This window comes from Oncorhynchus tshawytscha, unplaced genomic scaffold (genome assembly GCF_018296145.1).
Source record: "Oncorhynchus tshawytscha isolate Ot180627B unplaced genomic scaffold, Otsh_v2.0 Un_contig_3732_pilon_pilon, whole genome shotgun sequence".
NCBI lineage: Eukaryota > Metazoa > Chordata > Actinopteri > Salmoniformes > Salmonidae > Oncorhynchus > Oncorhynchus tshawytscha.
Window position 1 is genome coordinate 25,001 of NW_024609360.1, and position 20,490 is coordinate 45,490.

At 45.3% G+C, this 20,490-nt stretch overlaps 1 protein-coding gene and 1 non-coding gene across 2 annotated transcripts in view; both read right to left on the reverse strand.

Moving 5' to 3' along the window:
• Positions 1-17,729, reverse strand: part of LOC112225793 (glyoxylate reductase 1 homolog (Arabidopsis)) — a 25,414-nt gene extending 7,685 nt beyond the window's left edge. The window contains 9 exon segments of the mRNA XM_042314986.1: positions 1,041-1,114; positions 2,519-2,569; positions 6,578-6,634; positions 13,228-13,323; positions 15,006-15,116; positions 16,527-16,674; positions 16,751-16,830; positions 16,962-16,998; positions 17,596-17,729. Of these exon segments, the coding sequence (XP_042170920.1) occupies positions 1,041-1,114; positions 2,519-2,569; positions 6,578-6,634; positions 13,228-13,323; positions 15,006-15,116; positions 16,527-16,674; positions 16,751-16,830; positions 16,962-16,998; positions 17,596-17,633 (692 nt within the window). The 5' untranslated portion in view covers positions 17,634-17,729.
• Positions 102-185, reverse strand: LOC112226347. Its single transcript, XR_002949717.1, has one exon. It is a non-coding gene; the product is annotated as a small nucleolar RNA SNORD35 (small nucleolar RNA).
• Positions 17,730-20,490: the final 2,761 nt, after the last annotated feature.

Here is a 20,490-nt window from a genome sequence, read left to right on the forward strand (position 1 = left end):
AGGATCAGGTAATGTAAAAGTATCAGCACAGTGTGTAAATACAGATCCTGGTCCACTATATGGGTGCAGCAGGTGACCAACGCGTCACTCCATCATCAAGTTACACTGCAGCAGAGTTGACGAGGGGACGTTTCGTCAACTCCACAACGGCTTGGAAGACCATTGTGAGAAAAACATCACTTGCAGGAGAGTTTATTTTATTCCATTAATACACGCAGAGTGAACAGCCTGTACTACTGATGGAATATAGGAGAGACATGGAGATAATACAGTTATATATATATTACTACAGTATCTCCTACCGTTTGTCTGTGGGAGTAATACTGTTACATATAGATATTACAAAAGTATCTCCTACCGTTTGTCTGTGGGAGTAATACTGTTATATACATATATATATATATATATATATATATATATATATATTACTACAGTATCTCCTACCGTTTGTCTGTGGGAGTAATACTGTTACATATATATATTACTACAGTATCTCCTACCGTTTGTCTGTGGGAGTAATACTGCTAAACATATATTACTACAGTATCTCCTACCGTTTGTCTGTGGGAGTAATACTGCTAAACATATATTACTACAGTATCTCCTACCGTTTGTCTGTGGGAGTAATACTGCTAAACATATATTACTACAGTATCTCCTACCGTTTGTCTGTGGGAGTAATACTGCTAAACATATATTACTACAGTATCTCCTACCGTTTGTCTGTGGGAGTAATACTGCTAAACATATATTACTACAGTATCTCCTACCGTTTGTCTGTGGGAGTAATACTGCTAAACATATATTACTACAGTATCTCCTACCGTTTGTCTGTGGGAGTAATACTGCTAAACATATATTACTACAGTATCTCCTACCGTTTGTCTGTGGGAGTAATACTGCTAAACATATATTACTACAGTATCTCCTACCGTTTGTCTGTGGGAGTAATACTGCTAAACATATATTACTACAGTATCTCCTACCGTTTGTCTGTGGGAGTAATACTGCTAAACATATATTACTACAGTATCTCCTACCGTTTGTCTGTGGGAGTAATACTGCCATTGATGGCAGTGCTGTCTGCAGCTTGGATAGACGTTGACCTCGTGTCCTGTACAGACCGAACAAGAACAAAAACACCACCGTCATTTTAACAGGCGCATCGAGAGTTCCCGACCACAGAGGAGAACAAACACGCTGTATCTACTGGGTCTTAATATCTGATGTAGTACTTGCTGTCTGTATGAAATAAAAGCCATTCAGTATGTGCCATGTAGGAAGCACCGCGGGGCTCTGTGGTATAAATAGTCCTCAGAGTGAAGACTGAAACCAAGGACAGACATTCATATGATAAATAGACACACGTCTGAAACCCACATGGAAAACAAACACTGGCAGTGGCCAGCTGTACCCCCTACATAACATACACCTCCAGCTGTACCCCCTACATAACATACACCTCCAGCTGTACCCCCTACATAACATACACCTCCAGCTGTACCCCCTACATAACATACACCTCCAGCTGTACCCCCTACATAACATACACCTCCAGCTGTACCCCCTACATAACATACACCTCCAGCTGTACCCCCTACATAACATACACCTCCAGCTGTACCCCCTACATAACATACACCTCCAGCTGTACCCCCCTACATAACATACACCTCCAGCTGTACCCCCTACATAACATACACCTCCAGCTGTACCCCCTACATAACATACACCTCCAGCTGTACCCCCTACATAACATACACCTCCAGCTGTACCCCCTACATAACATACACCTCCAGCTGTACCCCCTACATAACATACACCTCCAGCTGTACCCCCTACATAACATACACCTCCAGCTGTACCCCCTACATAACATACACCTCCAGCTGTACCCCCTACATAACATACACCTCCAGCTGTACCCCCCTACATAACATACACCTCCAGCTGTACCCCCTACATAACATACACCTCCAGCTGTACCCCCTACATAACATACACCTCCAGCTGTACCCCCTACATAACATACACCTCCAGCTGTACCCCCTACATAACATACACCTCCAGCTGTACCCCCTACATAACATACACCTCCAGCTGTACCCCCTACATAACATACACCTCCAGCTGTACCCCCTACATAACATACACCTCCAGCTGTACCCCCTACATAACATACACCTCCAGCTGTACCCCCTACATAACATACACCTCTAGCTGTACCCCTCTACATAACATACACCTCCAGCTGTACCCCCCTACATAACATACACCTCCAGCTGTACCTCCTAAGGCGAGCCAAAGTAGAATCAGACAGCAAACAGAGAATGGTACTGAGGGTGAGTGAGTGAAGAGGTCAAGCATTAAGACGGTCACAAATGGCACCCTATTCCCTATATAGTGAACTACTTTTGACCAGAATGACCAGAGGGTTAAAGCAGTGCCTCAATTCAGGGGTGGAGAAGAACCCAGGGCCCTAATTACAGGAGCCGTTTGAGACAGCCTGCTTGCTCACCTCCTCAACGATCTTCAGGCGTTTACTGATCGGCTCCATAGACGAGGCAGGCTGAGGAGGGGGGAGAAAAGGTTTAAAGGGCAGACATTAGTTTACACACAAACAGTGGTGCTAATGCTAACATCCCCCTAAAACCACCACACTGGAAGCATCCCAAAACAGCACTGTGTTCCCTTTATAGTGCACTACTGGTGACCAGGGCCCAGGCGGGGCTTTGGCCAAACGTAGCCATTCACTCACTGACTGAACAGAGACACTTTTTTATTCCTAGTTCTGGTGGTGTCGTTGAACGGCTAAGCTAATGCTAGCTAGGGTTTGTAGCAGGCTGCTAGGTCTGCTTTGGTAACACAGACGAGGACGGTGTGATTTCACAAATTCAGTTTGAGTTGATTCATCCAATTCATCGAGGAAGTAGAAAACGAGAGGGGGATTTATTTTTTAAAATATATATTTTTTAATTGTTTTATACACAGTTGCTAACTTTCCACCGAAGCTGTGTTATGGAGCGTCTTCTTGAGTTTGTGTAAGTTCACTCTGAGTCTCCCTCAGACAATACACATAGTCTGTGTGTGTGTGTGTGTGTGTGTGTGTGTGTGGCTAGAGCGGAGGTGTCAAACCACCTTTTCCCAGGGGCCGCATTCAATCTCCCACCAGTTCCGGGGGGCCGCAATGAAAATGTATAAATGATCCCCTGTCAAAACAGTCCTCTATCCATCATTTTGGGGGGAATTTGATGCTTCCTGACAGTCTAGTTTTTATTAGCAACAAGGACACAGTCAATAAACTGTATGAATGTAGGTCCATTATCACGTTTCTATTTGGTTTCAGTCATTGGAAAGTATATTCAGTTTGTTCCGTATGTTTGACGCCCCTGACTAGACGTTGGCGGTCTGTGCTGTACTAGTAGTTTCTGGTGTGTGACTAGACGTTGGAGGTTTGTGCTGTTCTAGTAGTTTCTGGTGTGTGGCTAGACGTCAGAGGTTTGTGCTGTACTAGTAGTTTCTGGTGTGTGACTGTAACTTACAACTGTAACTACTGGAGTTATCAGACTGACCACACGGTGCTACAGTTTAACAGTTACACTTTCAGGGCTGTGGCCACTGACATGTGTCCAAAATAAGGCAAGGAATTATGGAACTCAGAGTGCGTAGTGTTGCCCGAGGAGGGGGAGATTCAGAGTGCATAGTGTTGCCCGAGGAGGGGGAGATTCAGAGTGCATAGTGTTGCCCGAGGAGGGGAGATTCAGAGTGCATAGTGTTGCCCGAGGAGGGGGAGATTCAGAGTGCATAGTGTTGCCCGACGAGGGGGGGGATTCAGAGTGCATAGTGTTGCCCGAGGGGGGGAGATTCAGAGTGCATAGTGTTGCCCGAGGAGGGGGATTCAGAGTGCATAGTGTTGCCTGACGAGGGGGATTCAGAGTGCATAGTGTTGCCTGACGAGGGGGGGATTCAGAGTGCATAGTGTTGCCCGAGGAGGGGGAGATTCAGAGTGCATAGTGTTGCCTGAGGAAGTAGTGAACTATATAGGGAATAGGGTTTTGGACTCTGGTCAAAAGTAGTGCACTATATAGGGCATAGGGTTTTGGACTCTGGTCAAAAGTAGTGCACTATACAGGGAATAGGGTTTTGGATTCTGGTCAAAAGTAGTGCACTATACAGGGAATAGGGTTTTGGATTCTGGTCAAAAGTAGTGCACTATACAGGGAATAGGGTTTTGGATTCTGGTCAAAAGTAGTGCACTATACAGGGAATAGGGTTTTGGATTCTGGTCAAAAGTAGTGCACTATACAGGGAATAGGGTTTTGGATTCTGGTCAAAAGTAGTGCACTATACAGGGAATAGGGTTTTGGATTCTGGTCAAAAGTAGTGCACTATACAGGGAATAGGGTTTTGGATTCTGGTCAAAAGTAGTGCACTATACAGGGAATAGGGTTTTGGATTCTGGTCAAAAGTAGTACACTATACAGGGAATAGGGTTTTGGATTCTGGTCAAAAGTAGTGCACTATACAGGGAATAGGGTTTTGGATTCTGGTCAAAAGTAATGCACTATACAGGGAATAGGGTTTTGGATTCTGGTCAAAAGTAATGCACTATACAGGGAATAGGGTTTTGGATTCTGGTCAAAAGTAGTGCACTATACAGGGAATAGGGTTTTGGATTCTGGTCAAAAGTAGTGCACTATACAGGGAATAGGGTTTTGGATTCTGGTCAAAAGTAGTGCACTATACAGGGAATAGGGTTTTGGATTCTGGTCAAAAGTAGTGCACTATACAGGGAATAGGGTTTTGGATTCTGGTCAAAAGTAGTGCACTATACAGGGAATAGGGTTTTGGATTCTGGTCAAAAGTAGTGCACTATACAGGGAATAGGGTTTTGGATTCTGGTCAAAAGTAGTGAACTATACAGGGAATAGGGTTTTGGATTCTGGTCAAAAGTAGTGCACTATACAGGGAATGGGGTTTTGGATTCTGGTCAAAAGTAGTGCACTATACAGGGAATGGGGTTTTGGATTCTGGTCAAAAGTAGTGCACTATATAGGGCATAGGGTTTTGGATTCTGGTCAAAAGTAGTGCACTATACAGGGAATAGGGTTTTGGATTCTGGTCAAAAGTAGTGCACTATACAGGGAATAGGGTTTTGGATTCTGGTCAAAAGTAGTGCACTATACAGGGAATAGGGTTTTGGATTCTGGTCAAAAGTAGTGCACTATACAGGGAACAGGGTTTTGGATTCTGGTCAAAAGTAGTGCACTATACAGGGAACAGGGTTTTGGATTCTGGTCAAAAGTAGTGCACTATACAGGGAATAGGGTTTTGGATTCTGGTCAAAAGTAGTGCACTATACAGGGAATAGGGTTTTGGATTCTGGTCAAAAGTAGTGCACTATACAGGGAACAGGGTTTTGGATTCTGGTCAAAAGTAGTGCACTATACAGGGAATGGGGTTTTGGATTCTGGTCAAAAGTAGTGCACTATACAGGGAATGGGGTTTTGGATTCTGGTCAAAAGTAGTGCACTATACAGGGAACAGGGTTTTGGATTCTGGTCAAAAGTAGTGCACTATACAGGGAATAGGGTTTTGGATTCTGGTCAAAAGTAGTGCACTATACAGGGAATAGGGTTTTGGATTCTGGTCAAAAGTAGTGCACTATACAGGGAACAGGGTTTTGGATTCTGGTCAAAAGTAGTGCACTATACAGGGAATAGGGTTTTGGATTCTGGTCAAAAGTAGTGCACTATACAGGGAATAGGGTGTCATCTGGGATGCAGGAAGGATTCAGAGAGAGATCCATGCAAGAGCAGCAGGAGAGAGAGAAGGGAGGGAAGGGAGCTCTACAAACAATACATTTCACCTGCTTCCAGACTAAATAAACCATCTCATTCATTTATTTCATTCAAAACGGTGCCCCATAGAAGTACCAGTGAAATGTAAAAGGAATCGCCACAGTAGTGTACGGATAAACATTTACATTGAATTAAACTACCTAATAAAACTGATCTACACCACACAGAAAAAGGTAGGGGAAGAAAGGGTTAATTAATGATCAATTGAGAAAACAGTTAAGAAGCAACAACAACAAAAAAAGGTCTCCAAACTGTCTGCTTCCTGATTCTATACCCTTCTCCTGAAGTGCACTTGCACACTCCCCATGGTGGGTTTAAAAAGCACCGGACCAGCGCCGGCTAAGCACCGGACCAAGCACCGGCTGGACGAAGTCAGTTTCCACCATTCTGAAATCCACGATGGGGAGCGTAAGAGTCTTCAAGAGAAGGATACACAATTGGAACGCAGACGTTATTCCTATGAAGCTCATACACACTCCTATGTTATTCTCCCACCTAACAGAGTAGGGTGAAGTTGCCCGTAGACGCTGATCTTGGGTCAGATTAGGGGAGGGAAAGCTGATTCTAGATCTGTACCTAGGGGGAACCTCACCCCCTGAGCCCTTAGAACCCCAACAGTGTGCAGTCACAGTGCAACAGCTGCAAAACCAACCAGCACCCCCCCCACAAACCAAGCAAAAATGTTGAACGAACGTTCAGCAAACTTTCCCTCTTACCTTCTCAGTCTGGCTGAGCAGAAAGTGGTGGAAATGGGGATCATCATCCTGTACTGGCTACAATGGAAAGAGTTCAGTATTTCTAAACTGTTGAAATGGGAATCATCCTGTACTGGCTACAATGGAAGAGAGTTCAGTATTCTCTAAACTGGTAGTCTCTAAACTATTAGTGGTATTCTCTAAACTGGTAGTACTACTAGTGGTATTCTCTAAAGTGGTAGTACTAGTGGTATTCTCTAAACTGGTAGTACTATTAGTGGTATTCTCTAAACTGGTAGTACTATTAGTGGTATTCTCTAAACTGGTAGTACTAGTAGTGGTATTCTCTAAACTGGTAGTACTACTAGTGGTATTCTCTAAAGTGGTAGTACTACTAGTGGCATTCTCTAAAGTGTAGTACTACTAGTGGTATTCTCTAAACTGGTAGTACTATTCTCTAAACCTCTAGTGGTATTCTCTAAAGTACTAAACTAGTGCTAAAGTGGTATTCTCTAAACTGTAGTACTATTAGTAAACTACTAAAGTGCTATTCTCTAAACTGATAGTACTACTAGTGCTATTCTCTAAACCTCTAGTGGTATTCTCTAAACTGGTAGTACTACTAGCAGTATTGTCTAAACCACTAGCAGTATTGTCTAAACCAGTGTTTCCCAACCCTGGTCCTCCAGTAACCCCAACCCTGGTCCTCCAGTAACCCCAACCCTGGTCCTCCAGTAACCCCAACCCTGGTCCTCCAGTAACCCCAACCCTGGTCCCCAGTAACCCCAACCCTGGTCCCCCAGTAACCCCAACCCTGGTCCCCCAGTAACCCCAACCCTGGTCCCCCCCCCAACCCTGGTAGTACCCCAACCCTGGTCCCCCAGTAACCCCAACCCTGGTCCCCCAGTAACCCCAACCCTGGTCCCCCAGTAACCCCAACCCTGGTCCCCCAGTAACCCCAACCCTGGTCCCCCAGTAACCCCAACCCTGGTCCCCCAGTAACCCCAACCCTGGTCCCCAGTAACCCCAACCCTGGTCCCCCAGTAACCCCAACCTTGGTCCTCCAGTACCCCCAACCCTGGTCCCCTAGTACCACCAACAGAACACATTGTTATTGTAACCCTGGACATGCACACCTGATTCAACTGGTCAACTAATCATCAAGTCCTCAATGAGTTGAATGAGGTGTCTTTGTCCAGGGATACAACTAAACTGTACTGGTGGGGTACTGGAGGACCAGGGTTGGGGGTACTGGAGGACCAGGGTTGGGGGTACTGGAGGACCAGGGCTGGAAAAGACAGCTCTAACCTCCCACCACTACCCGGTATCCTCCAACCTCCCACCACTACCAGGTATCCTCCAACCTCCCACCACTACCCGGTATCCTCCAACCTCCCACCACTACCCGGTATCCTCCAACCTCCCACCACTACCCGGTATCCTCCAACCTCCCACCACTACCCGGTATCCTCCAACCTCCCACCACTACCCGGTATCCTCCAACCTCCCACCACTACCCAGTATCCTCCACCTCCCACCACTAACCTCCCACCACCACCACTACCCGGTATCCTCTAACCTCCCACCACTACCCAGGTATCCTCTAACCTCCCACCACTACCAGGTATCCTCTAACCTCCCACCACTACCAGGTATTCTCTAACCTCCCACCACTACCCGGTATTCTCTAACCTCCCACCACTACCCGGTATTCTCCAACCTCCCACCACTACCCGGTATTCTCTAACCTCCCACCACCACTACCCAGTATTCTCTAACCTCCCACCACTACCCGGTATTCTCTAACCTCCCACCACTACCCGGTATTCTCTAACCTCCCACCACTACCCGGTATTCTCTAACCTCCCACCACTACCACTACCCGGTATCCTCTAACCTCCCACCACTACCCGGTATCCTCTAACCTCCCACCACTACCCGGTATCCTCTAACCTCCCACCACTACCCGGTATCCTCTAACCTCCCACCACTACCCAGTATTCCCCAACCTCCCACCACTACCCGGTATTCCCCAACCTCCCACCACTACCCGGTATTCCCCAACCTCCCACCACTACCCGTACCCAGTATTCCCCAACCTCCCACCACTACCCGCACCCAGTATTCCCCAACCTCCCACCACTACCCGGTATTCCCCAACCTCCCACCACTACCCAGTATTCCCCAACCTCCCACCACTACCCAGTATTCCCCAACCTCCCACCACTACCCGGTATTCCCCAACCTCCCACCACTACCCAGTATTCCCCAACCTCCCACCACTACCCAGTATTCTCTAACCTCCCACCACTACACGTATTCTCTAACATGCAACAATTTCAAAGATTTTACTGAGTTATAGTTCATAAGGAAATCAGTCAATTTAAATAAATGTATTAATTAGGCCCTAATCTATGGATTCCACATGACTGGGAATACAGATATACATCTATTGGTCAGATACCTTAATTTAAAAAAAACAGGGGCGTGGATCAGAAAACCAGTCAGTATCTGGTCTGACCAACATTTTCCTGAAACATGAGGTGATGGCGGCGGATGAATGGCAGGACAATGTCACGGTATGTCCGTGCATTCAAATTGCCATCGATAAAATTGCGTCCGTTGTCCATAGCTTATGGCTGCCCATCCCACCATGGGTCACAGTGCACAACGCTGACATCACCAAACCACTCGCCCACACGACGCCATACACGTGGTCTGCAGTTGTGAGGCGGGTTGGACGTACTGCCAAATTATCTATGGTCGAGAAATTAACATTTAATTATCTGGCAACAGCTCTGGTGGACATTCCTGCAGTCAGCATGCCAATTGCACGCTCCCTCAAAACATGAAACATCTGTGGCGTTGTGTTATGTGACAAAACTGCACATTTTAGAGTGACCTATTGTCCCCAGCACAAGGTGCACCTGTGTAATGATCATGCTGTGTAATCAGCTTCTTGATAAATACACACAAAGTATGTGGACACCCCTTCAAATGAGTGGAGTCGGCTATTTCAGCCACACCCGTTGCTGGCAGGTGTATAAAAATCGAACACACAGCCATGCAATCTCCATAGGATAACATTGGCAGTAGAATGGCCTTACTGAAGAGCTCAGTCACTTTCAACGTGGCACCGTCATAGGGTGCCACCTTTCCAACAAGCCAGTTTGTCATATTTCTGACCTGCTAGAGTTGCCCTGGACAACTGTAAATGCTGTTATTGTGAAGTGGAAATGTCTAGGAGCATCAACGGCTCAGCTGTGAACTGGTAGGCCACAAAAGCTCTCAGCTGCGACCTGGTAGGCCTCACGAGCTCACAGAAGGCTCAGCTGCGACCTGGTAGGCCTCACGAGCTCACAGAAGGCTCAGCTGCGACCTGGTAGGCCTCACGAGCTCACAGGCCACAGGCTCAGCTGCGACCTGGTAGGCCTCACGAGCTCTCAGCTCACAGCCACACGAGCTCAGCTGCGACCTGGTAGGCGAGCTCTTAGTAGGTAGTAGCTCAGCTAGTAGTAGCAGTGGTAGCAGTAGGCCACACGAGCTCTCAGCTGCGACCTGGTAGGTAGTAGGCCACACGAGCTCTCAGCTAGCTAGTAGCCTCACGAGCTAGCAGTAGGTCACGAGCTCACTCAGACCTGGTAGGCCTAGCTCACAGAAGGCTCAGTAGACCTCACGAGCTCACAGAAGGCTCAGCTGCAACCTGGTAGGCTAGTAGTAGTAGCAGTGGTAGCAGTAGCTATAGTAGTAGCAGTGTTCTAGTAGTAGTAGTAGCAGCAGTGGCAGTAGTAGTAGTAGTAGTAGCTATAGTAGTAGTAATAGTAGTAGTAGCTATAGTAGTAGTAGCAGTAGTAGCTATAGTAGTAGTAGTAGTAGTAGTAGCAGCAGCAGTAGTAGTAGCAGCGGTAGTAGTAGTAGTATCAACAGTAACAGTAGTAGTAGTAGCTATAGTAGTAGTAGTAGCAGTAGCTATATTATTATTATTAGTAGTAGCTATAGTAGTAGTAGTAGCAGTAGCTATATTATTAGTAGTAGTAGCTATAGTAGTAGTAGTAGTAGCAGCAGTAGTAGTAGCTATATTAGTAGTAGTAGCAGTGGTAGCAGTAGTAGCTATAGTAGTAGCAGTAGTTCTAGTAGTAGTAGTAGCAGTAGCTATGTAGCTATAGTAGTAGTAGCAGTAGCTATAGTAGTAGTAGCGGTGGTAGTAGTAGTAGCAGTGGCAGTAGTAGTAGCTATAATAGTAGTAGTAGTAGTAGTAATAGTAGTAGTAGCTATAGTAGTAGTAGCAGTAGTAGCTATAGTAGCAGCAGCAGTAGTAGTAGCAGCAGTAGTAGTAGTAGTAGTATCAACAGTAACAGTAGTAGCAGTAGTATCAACAGTAACAGCAGCAGTAGTAGTAGCAGTAGTATCAACAGTAACAGTAGTAGTAGTAGTAGCAGTAGTAGTAGTAGTATCAACAGTAACAGTAGTAGTATCAACGGTAGTAATAGTAGTAGCAGCAGTAGCTATAGTAGTAGTAGTAGCAGCAGTAGCTATAGTAGTAGTAGTAGTAGTAGCAGCAGTAGCTATAGTAGTTGTAGTAGTAGCAGCAGCAGCTGTAGTAGTAGCAGCTATAGTAGTAGTAGTAGCAGCAGCAGTAGCAGCTATAGCAGTAGTAGTAGTAGCAGCAGTAGCTATAGTAGTAGTAGTAGTAGCAGCAGCAGTAGCTATAGTAGTAGTAGTAGTAGTAGCAGTAGCTATAGTAGTAGTAGTAGTAGCAGTAGCTATAGTAGTAGTAGTAGTAGCAGCTAGTAGTAGTAGTAGTAGCAGTAGCAGTAGTAGTAGTAGTAGTAGTAGTAGTAGCAGCAGTAGCTATAGTAGTAGTAGTAGTAGCAGCAGCAGCAGTAGTAGTAGTAGTAGTAGCAGCAGTAGTAGTAGTAGTAGCAGCAGTAGTAGTAGTAGTAGTAGCAGCAGCAGTAGTAGTAGTAGTAGTAGTAGCAGCAGCAGCTATAGTAGTAGTAGTAGCAGCAGCAGTAGTAGTAGTAGTAGCAGCAGTAGCTATAGTAGTAGTAGTAGCAGCAGTAGCTAGTAGTAGTAGTAGTAGTAGTAGCTAGTAGTAGTAGTAGCAGCAGCAGTAGCTATAGTAGTAGTAGTAGTAGTAGCAGCAGTAGCTATAGTAGTAGTAGTAGTAGCAGCAGTAGCTATAGTAGTAGTAGTAGCAGCAGTAGCTATAGTAGTAGTAGTAGCAGCAGTAGCTATAGTAGTAGTAGTAGTAGCAGCAGCAGTAGTAGTAGTAGCAGTAGTAGTGGCAGTAGTAGTAGCAGTAGTATTAGCAGTAGTAGTGGCAGTAGTAGTAGTAGTAGTAGCAGCAGCAGTAGTAGCAGCAGCAGTAGTAGCAGCAGCAGTAGTGGCAGTAGTAGTAGTAGCAGTAGTAGCAGCGGCAGTAGTAGTAGCAGTAGTAGTAGCAGTAGTAGTAGCAGCAGTAGTAGCGGCGGCAGTAGTAGCGGCAGTAGTAGTAGTAGCAGTATTTGCTAAACTAGTAGTAGTAGTATTCTCTCAAGAGACTCCCTGGCCTGATTGAGGTTGCATCATATTCCCTAGGCTATATAGTGCACTTCTTTTAACATGAGTCCTATGGGCCCTGGTCAATAGTAATACACTATACAGGAATTAGACTGGCATTTGGGACATCCATAGAGGTATTGCTCCAGAAATACATTCTACACAGGTCTACGCTGCACAGAGGATCAGATATTGTTGGATGCCTGGTAACGTGTTTCAACATGACAGGGACCAGACTAAACTGAGCCTCAGCGATGTGACGTTGCCACGACCAGCAGGATGAACCGCAGGTCTTACAGACGAGAATATCAGAGAAGAAGTTTAGCGTCACAATTCATACTCAGTCGTTGCTGAAGTCCAGCTGATATTGCTGTTAACTTTGTCACAGACTCCCATCTCTAATATGGTGTAAAAATCTATTCTAATCCTATGCAGTATTTTTGTTTCTGGATGGAGAAAATGTTTCTGTAAAGCAGAAGCCACAAAAAAAATAACTTGTTCCCTTTTTCTTTAAAATGCTTGATGTTTTTTGAAGCAGAAATGTTTACTTCAAAATCAGAAAAATCAAGTATTTAGCTCCAATATGAAACTCTATATTTTCTTCTGCCACGTTAGAATGACTGGGATTACAAAGCTCATGACGCCTCATCACATTGTTTCCTTCTGACTAGTCACGTTGGAGAGGGACTCCCACTCAGCATCTCTCTACCCCAGTGGTCACCAACCCCTGGTCCTGGATGAGTAACCAGAGGGTGCAGGCTTTTGTTCCAGCTCAGCACTAAAACTGGATTCTAAAGTTCCCATTTGTATGTGCTTTTAAGCAAATCCTGGTAAACATCAAGTCAAACCACTTTACTGGGGGGGGGGGGTTCCCCCAACACAGACTAAGTCTAGTCCTGGACTAAAAATATTTCCTCTTCAGGAAGGATTAGGATAAAGCACATACAGATCTCAGATAACCAAGCTAAATCAGACCTTAGTGCTGGGCTGGGACAAAACCCTGCACCCTCTACCTCCCCAGGTCCAGTGGTCAGTCAGTAACCCCTGCTTTCTGTAGCGTGCGAAGGCAAAGGGAGAGGAAGAGAAGGGGGAAGTTAAGGCAGGCGGGCTGTGAGACGGGTTCCACCTACACTGCTCTCCCATTTGAATCCTGAGACAGGTCCAGTAGTTCCCAGGCCCCCTAGTCGCTCAACACTGGACGGCTCTGGGTCAGAGTCAGTTAGGTCCTTCGGGGAGAGAGACACACATTACCCTGGTAGTCACTTTAAAGACGACAGACACTACATGCCTAATACTGGGGAGTGGGGTGGATCAGATTGACTCTACTCCCTGGTAGTTCATCTATAGAAGCAACGATAGATGTGGAGTGTAAGGCTGGTCTTCAGGGAGACATTACCCTGGTAGTTCATCTATAGAAGCAACGATAGATGTGCAGTGTAAGGCTGGTCTTCAGGGAGACATTACCCTGGTAGTTCATCTATAGAAGCAACGATAGATGTGCAGTGTAAGGCTGGTCTTCAGGGAGACATTACCCTGGTGGTTCCCTCAGTCAAACTGTAGACTACATTACCTTTACATCTAGACAGGTGTGACGTTGACTACAGTCACTGTGTTGACACTAGATAAACTAGAATAACTGTCCTATACATCTCATGTGGAGTGTCAGGTCTGTCGGGTAGATACATTACCCTTGGAGTCACTTTAAAGACTAGATACACTATGATAATGTGGAGTGTCAGGTCTGTCAGGAAGAGACATTACCCTTGGAGTCACTTTAAAGACTAGATACACTATGATAATGTGGAGTGGAGTGTCAGGTCTGTCAGGTAGATACATTACCCTTGGAGTCACTTTAAAGACTAGATACACTATGATAATGTGGAGTGCCAGGTCTGTCAGGGAGAGACATTACCCCTGGAGTCACTTTAAAGACTAGATACACTATGATAATGTGGAGTGTCAGGTCTGTCAGGGAGAGACATTACCCCTGGAGTCACTTTAAATACTAGATACACTATGATAATGTGGAGTGGAGTGTCAGGTCTGTCAGGTAGATACATTACCCTTGGAGTCACTTTAAAGACTAGATACACTATGATAATGTGGAGTGTCAGGTCTGACAGAGAGACATTACCCCTGGAGTCACTTTAAAGACTAGATACACTATGATAATGTGGAGTGTCAGGTCTGACAGAGAGACATTACCCCTGGAGTCACTTTAAAGACTAGATACACTATGATAATGTGGAGTGTCAGGTCTGACAGGGATTTGTTTTGGTTTTGATGGACCCCAGACTCAGGGTTTAGTCTAGTGCTGGATTACAAACCAAGCTCAACAGAGAATCTACATTGAAAATGTTTTTTTTAGTCCATGATTAAGCTTCACCTGTGTCTGGGAAACAGCCCCCTGGTGTGTAACGAGACGTCACTCAGGGCTTCCAGGGAGAGACACATACTACCCTGTGGGTTCAGTCACTACGGTAGATAGACTTCACCTATTGGGGTGTGGGGTTGACTAGATAGTCACTTTGTAGACTAGACAGTCTATACATTTACCAGGGAGAGAGAGAGAATGTGGGTTCACAGTCAGACTGGAGAACCCACTAGGGCTGATCAGAGTGCCTATATCTAGTGAGATGTCTGATGTATTTACCTGGCTGTGGGTACACAGTCACTCTGTAGAGATAGACTGGAGAACCTACTAGGGATGTATGTCAGTGAGAACTTCAGTGGTCTCTGTGTGAGTTCCTGCCAATCTGAGGATGCTGAAAGGGGAGTGGGACCAACAACTAGCTGTAACCTGATGCCACAGCAGGTGTTGGACAATTGGCCCTTTTTAAATTATATCAGCTTCTGTATGTCTGAGTGTCCACCACACTAGGTGTACTTCTGAGTGTCCACTACTAACCTTCTCAGAGGGGTCTTTCAGGGCACTGAGGTCTTCGTCATCTTCCTCTAGGATCTTCAGAGGTTTAGTTTGTGTCTTCTTTCCTTTAGAGTCTCCTTTCCCATCAGAGCTCTGTGGGAATAACAGAGCCATACATTAACCCTTTCCCATCAGAGCCATAAATTAACCCTTTCCCCTCAGAGCTCTGTGGGAATAACAGAGCCATACATTAACCCTTCCCCCTCAGAGCCATACATTAACCCCTCAGAGCTTTGTGGGAATAACAGAGCCATACATTAACCCCACAGAGCTCTGTGGGAATAACAGAGCCATACATTAACCCCACAGAGCTCTGTGGGAATAACAGAGCCATACATTAACCCCACAGAGCTCTGTGGGAATAACAGAGCCATACATTAACCCCACAGAGCTCTGTGGGAATAACATACATTAAGCCATCCATTAACCCCTTCCCCACAGAGCTCTGTGGGAATAACAGAGCCATCCATTAACCCCTTCCCCTCAGAGCTCTGTGGGAATAACAGAGCCACACATTAACCCTTTCACTCCAACCCCAGTTGTAACAAACCTGGTTCAGTTTATCAACCAGCTAATTATTAGAATCAGATGTGCTAGATTAGGATTGGAGTGAAAGCATACAGGGGGGTAGCTCTCCAGGAACAAGGTTGGAGTTAAAACCTACAGGAGGGTAGCTCTCCAGGAACAAGGTTGGAGTTAAAACCTACAGGAGGGCAGCTCTCCAGGAACAGGGTTGGATTGTAAACCTACAGGAGGGTAGCTCTCTCCAGGAACAGGGTTGGATTGTAAACCTACAGGAGGGTAGCTCTCTCCATGAACAGGGTTGGATTGTAAACCTACAGGAGGGTAGTTCTCCAGGAACAGGGTTGGAGTGAAAACTTACAGAAAACCACTTCCTCCAGCTTCCACCGAGACTAGAACCCATACCACTTCCTCCAACTTCCACCGAGACTAGAACCCATACCACTTCCTCCAGCTTCCACCGAGACTAGAACCCATACCACTTCCTCCAGCTTCCACCGAGACTAGAATCCATCCCACTTCCTCCAGCTTCCACCGAGACTAGAACCCTGGACGTCTGCCTCAAAAACTCACATAACAGCCCTCCTGAAACGGTCTTTCCTGCTGCATCACAGAAAAGCTAGCAATCCAGCAACACAAGTAGAGACATTTCACGCTGGGGGAGGGAGGTTACGGAAAGCGGCAGGTAGCCTAGTGGTTAAGAGCGTTGGGCCAGTAACAAAAAGGTCACTGGTTCGAATCCCAGAGCCTAATAGGTGAAAAAGAACTGTCAATGTGCCCTTGAGCAAGGCACTTAACCCTAGTTGCTCTGGATAAGAGTGTCCACTAAATGACTAAAGTGTGTCTGGGTTATCCAGGTGACATCACCTGTTGACTACAACATTATACCCTCCTCGCCTGTTCTCTGAAACGGAAGAAAACGGTCTAGAAATGACTTTTCTGGCTCCTTTTTGCCTGTCTGGGGGGGTACAACTACCTCACCTGTTCTTTCCCCCCCTGTTTCTCTTTCTTCTTCAGGAAGTCTTCCACTGCATCCACAGCCTGTTGGAAACGCTTGCCCTTGTTGATCTTGATCATCTCCTCTTTGTGGGGGTGGTATGGCTTCAGCTGCTCCACCTTTATCCAGGCACTGCACACACACAACTGGATAAGTGATGGAAGCAAGCTAGATATGGATAAGTGATGTAGTTGGTTTGTTTACTTACTGGTCTTCAGTTCCAAAGAATTTGACAAAATGGCATTTTTTCCCTCTTGGCTTTTTCAGGTCCTTTGGAGGACTGACGACCTGGAAAGACAAAGAAAGTTAAATCACAATATCACTTACGTGTAGCTAGTCAGTTTAGCATACAATACCATTCTTAGTCAAAACGACCATGGGGGTTCAGATGTCGATAGCTTGAATTCGACAGATCTTACCTTGCCTGGCCACGGAGGATAGCGCCCGAGCTTTCCCCTAAAACAAAAACATTGCCATTTGATTGATGCTTAAACGTTGCATTATCGAGATAACGTTTAGATGTTCAGAATATAAATTCCACGACCCCTTGTATTCGTCGTCGCAGTAAAACATTGGCTTCGAACAAGATGTCCCGGGTGGCACAGTCCCCAGATTAATATCTAGTTAGCTAGCTAAACTGGCTAATTTAAGAATGATGTTGTTTCTCAAACATCACAGTACACACTTTTCAGATGTCATCAGTAAACATGTAGAGATAGCTAAACTAACCTGTATAAATATAGCTAGAATATGGATTGAGCAATATTTACATACAGTTGCGTCCGGTTTCACTTCTCTGGGTGCGGCAAAGCTAAGTAGTTTACTGGCTAGCTAATGGCTATGCTGACTCGGGCTAAACAGGCAGTAACGGATTTGTTTTGAGTTCGATCGACAACTACCGTTAGTAAACGAATATTTTGTCACATCTACCTGATCAAATGTAACGAAAAAGCGCGATTTGAGTTGACCCGACACGGATTCAATGGGAAACGATGAAATTCGAATGGAATAAGACGATTAAAGTAAGTTTTAAAAAAAAAATGCATATCTCACCAAACTAGGTCCCCGATTCTCAGATGCACCGTCGCCATCTTAGAACTTTACTGAAACGTCGCACTGAAACACGGCGAAAGAACACACCCACCAGAAAACACATGCGTCACCCCAAACCACAGAGTTTCTACGTCCAGAGGTACAGCATCGCGAGACTTCCGGGAACGCTAACGAAAAAGAACAAACATATCAGGTCGGGGTTTGGGGTAATAACAAGGCAATGAGAGAAGTGGAAAATTCGTCCTTAGTTGTTAATGTTCTCAAAATCTAAAGGCACAACCTAGATTGGAGCCAATGTCTTAAGTAGTTGAACATGCTATTACTCCAACCTCGTGAAAGGGACAAATTGACACGTTTTCATTTATCTGAAAAACGACTTTATATCGAAGGAGTTCCTTTGACTGCATGCACATGCGCAGTTCGGCGAAACACGAACGTTAGTCCCGATGACGTGTTTCTACGCATGAGCTTTGCATAGCCAACGTTGCCATGACATCGCCTAAACGCGTGATCTGGGATTTCAGTTTTAGCCAATCTTTATACTGTCTGCCCAAATCCCGTAGTTACCACATACACAAAGTCAAAATTGGCTACATTATTTTTAATTTTTAATTTAACCTTTATTTAACCAGGTAGGCCAGTTGAGAACATGTTCTCATTTACAACTGCGACCTGGCCAAGATAAAGCAAAGCAGTGTGACAAAAACAACAACACAGTTACACATAAACAAACATACAGTCAATAATACAATAGAAAAATCTATGTACAGTGTGTGCAAATGTAGTAAGATTAGGGAGGTAAAAGGCAATAAATAGGCCATAGAGGCAAACTAATTACAATTTAGCATTAACACTGGAGTAATAGATGTGCAGATGATGATGTGCAAGTAGAGATACTGGGGGGCAAAAGAGCAAGAGGATAAATAACAATATGGGGATGAGGTAGTTGAGTGTGCTGTTTACAGGTTGGCTGTGTATGGGTACAGTGATCGGTAAGCTGCTCTGACAGCTGATGCTTAAAGTGAGAGAGATAGAGTAGTTAGAGAAGACTCCAGCTTCAGTGATTTTTGCAATTCGTTCCAGTAATTGGCAGCAGAGAACTGGAAGGAAAGGCGGCCAGAGGAAGTGTTGGCTTTGGGGATGACCAGTGAAATATACCTTCTGGAGCGCGTGCTTCGGGTGGGTGTTGCTGTGGTGACCAGTGAGCTGAGATAAGGCGGGGCTTTACCTAGCAAAGACTTATAGATGACCTGGAGCCAGTGGGTTTGGCGACGAATATGTAGTGAGGGCCAGCCAACGAGAGCATACAGGTCACAGTGGTGGGTAGTGTATGGGGATTTGGTGACAAAATGGATGGCACTGTGATAGACTACATCCAGTTTCCTGAGTAGAGTGTTGGAGGCTATTTTGTAAATGACATCGCCGAAGTCAAGGATCAGTAGTATAGTCAGTTTTATGAGGGTATATTTGGCAGCGTGAGTGAAGGAGGCTTTGTTTGCGAAATAGGAAGCCGATTCTAGATTTAATTTTGGATTGGAGATGCTTAATGTGAGTCTGGAAGGAGAGTTTACAGTCTAACCAGACACCTAGGTATTTGTAGATGTCCACATATTGTCCACATAGAACCGTCCAGAGTAGTGATGCTAGTTGTGCGGGTGCGGGTGCGGGTGTGGGGGTGTGCGGGTGTGGGTGTGGGTGCGGGTGCTGGTGTGGGTGCTGGTGTGGGTGTGGGTGTGGGTGCGGGTGCGGGTGCGGGGTGTGGGTGTGGGTGCGGGTGCGGGTGCGGGTGCGGGCAGCAATCAGTTGAAGAACATTCACTTAGTTTTATTAGCATGTAAAAGCAGTTGGAGGCCACGGAAGGAGTGTTGTATGGCTACATCATACAAATTCATGAAAACAAAAATGTGCTTTTTGGTCATCATTTAAGGTCATGGTTAGACATACGGTTAGTAGAGCAGTGTGGTTAAGGTTACATTTAAAATTTTAAGACAATAAATAGAAATAGGAGGGGTTTAGACAGAATTATGACTTTGTGGCTGTGGTAACTAGTGACAACCCAAACAGTCAACAAAGCAACTTGACAACATTCAATCAGATGCTTTCATTCATCTAGACTAGAGATTTAGTTGCTCTTATGTGCCCTCGTGCAACTAGAGGGTTGGTGGTGTTCGAACCTTTTTAACCCTGCATTGTTGGGAAAAGGTTTGTAAATAAGCATTTGACGGTCTGCACCTGTTGTATTCGGAGCATGTGACAGATAAAATACAGAGTCCAACATGAATGGATGAGATGAAGGTCATATTCACAGACCCAGACAACCCCTTCTATCTGTAGGCCTATACAACGATACATCTGTTTCTAGAAGTCTTTATGAAGGATAGGTGTGTCTGATTGCTCTGTAACATGTTGCCACCAATTAACCTTTTTTACAGTGTGCCTATTTAACCTTTGACCCACACCCCACCGAATAAATGTTTTTATTAGTTTGATCTCTCACAATAGGGCCTACAATACAGTGAGTTTCTCTCTTTACAGTAAACCCTCACCTCACAATAGGGCCTACAATACAGTGAGTTTCTCTCTTTACTGTAAACCCTCACCTCACAATAGGGCCTACAATACAGTGAGTTTCTCTCTTTACTGTAAACCCTCACCTCACAATAGGGCCTACAATACAGTGAGTTTCTCTCTTTACCGTAAACCCTCACCTCACAATAGGGCCTACAATACAGTGAGTTTCTCTCTTTACTGTAAACCCTCACCTCACAATAGGGCCTACAATACAGTGAGTTTCTCTCTTTACGTAAACCCTCACCTCACAATAGGGCCTACAATACAGTGAGTTTTCTCTTTACTGTAAACCCTCACCTCACAATAGGGCCTTACAGTGAGTTT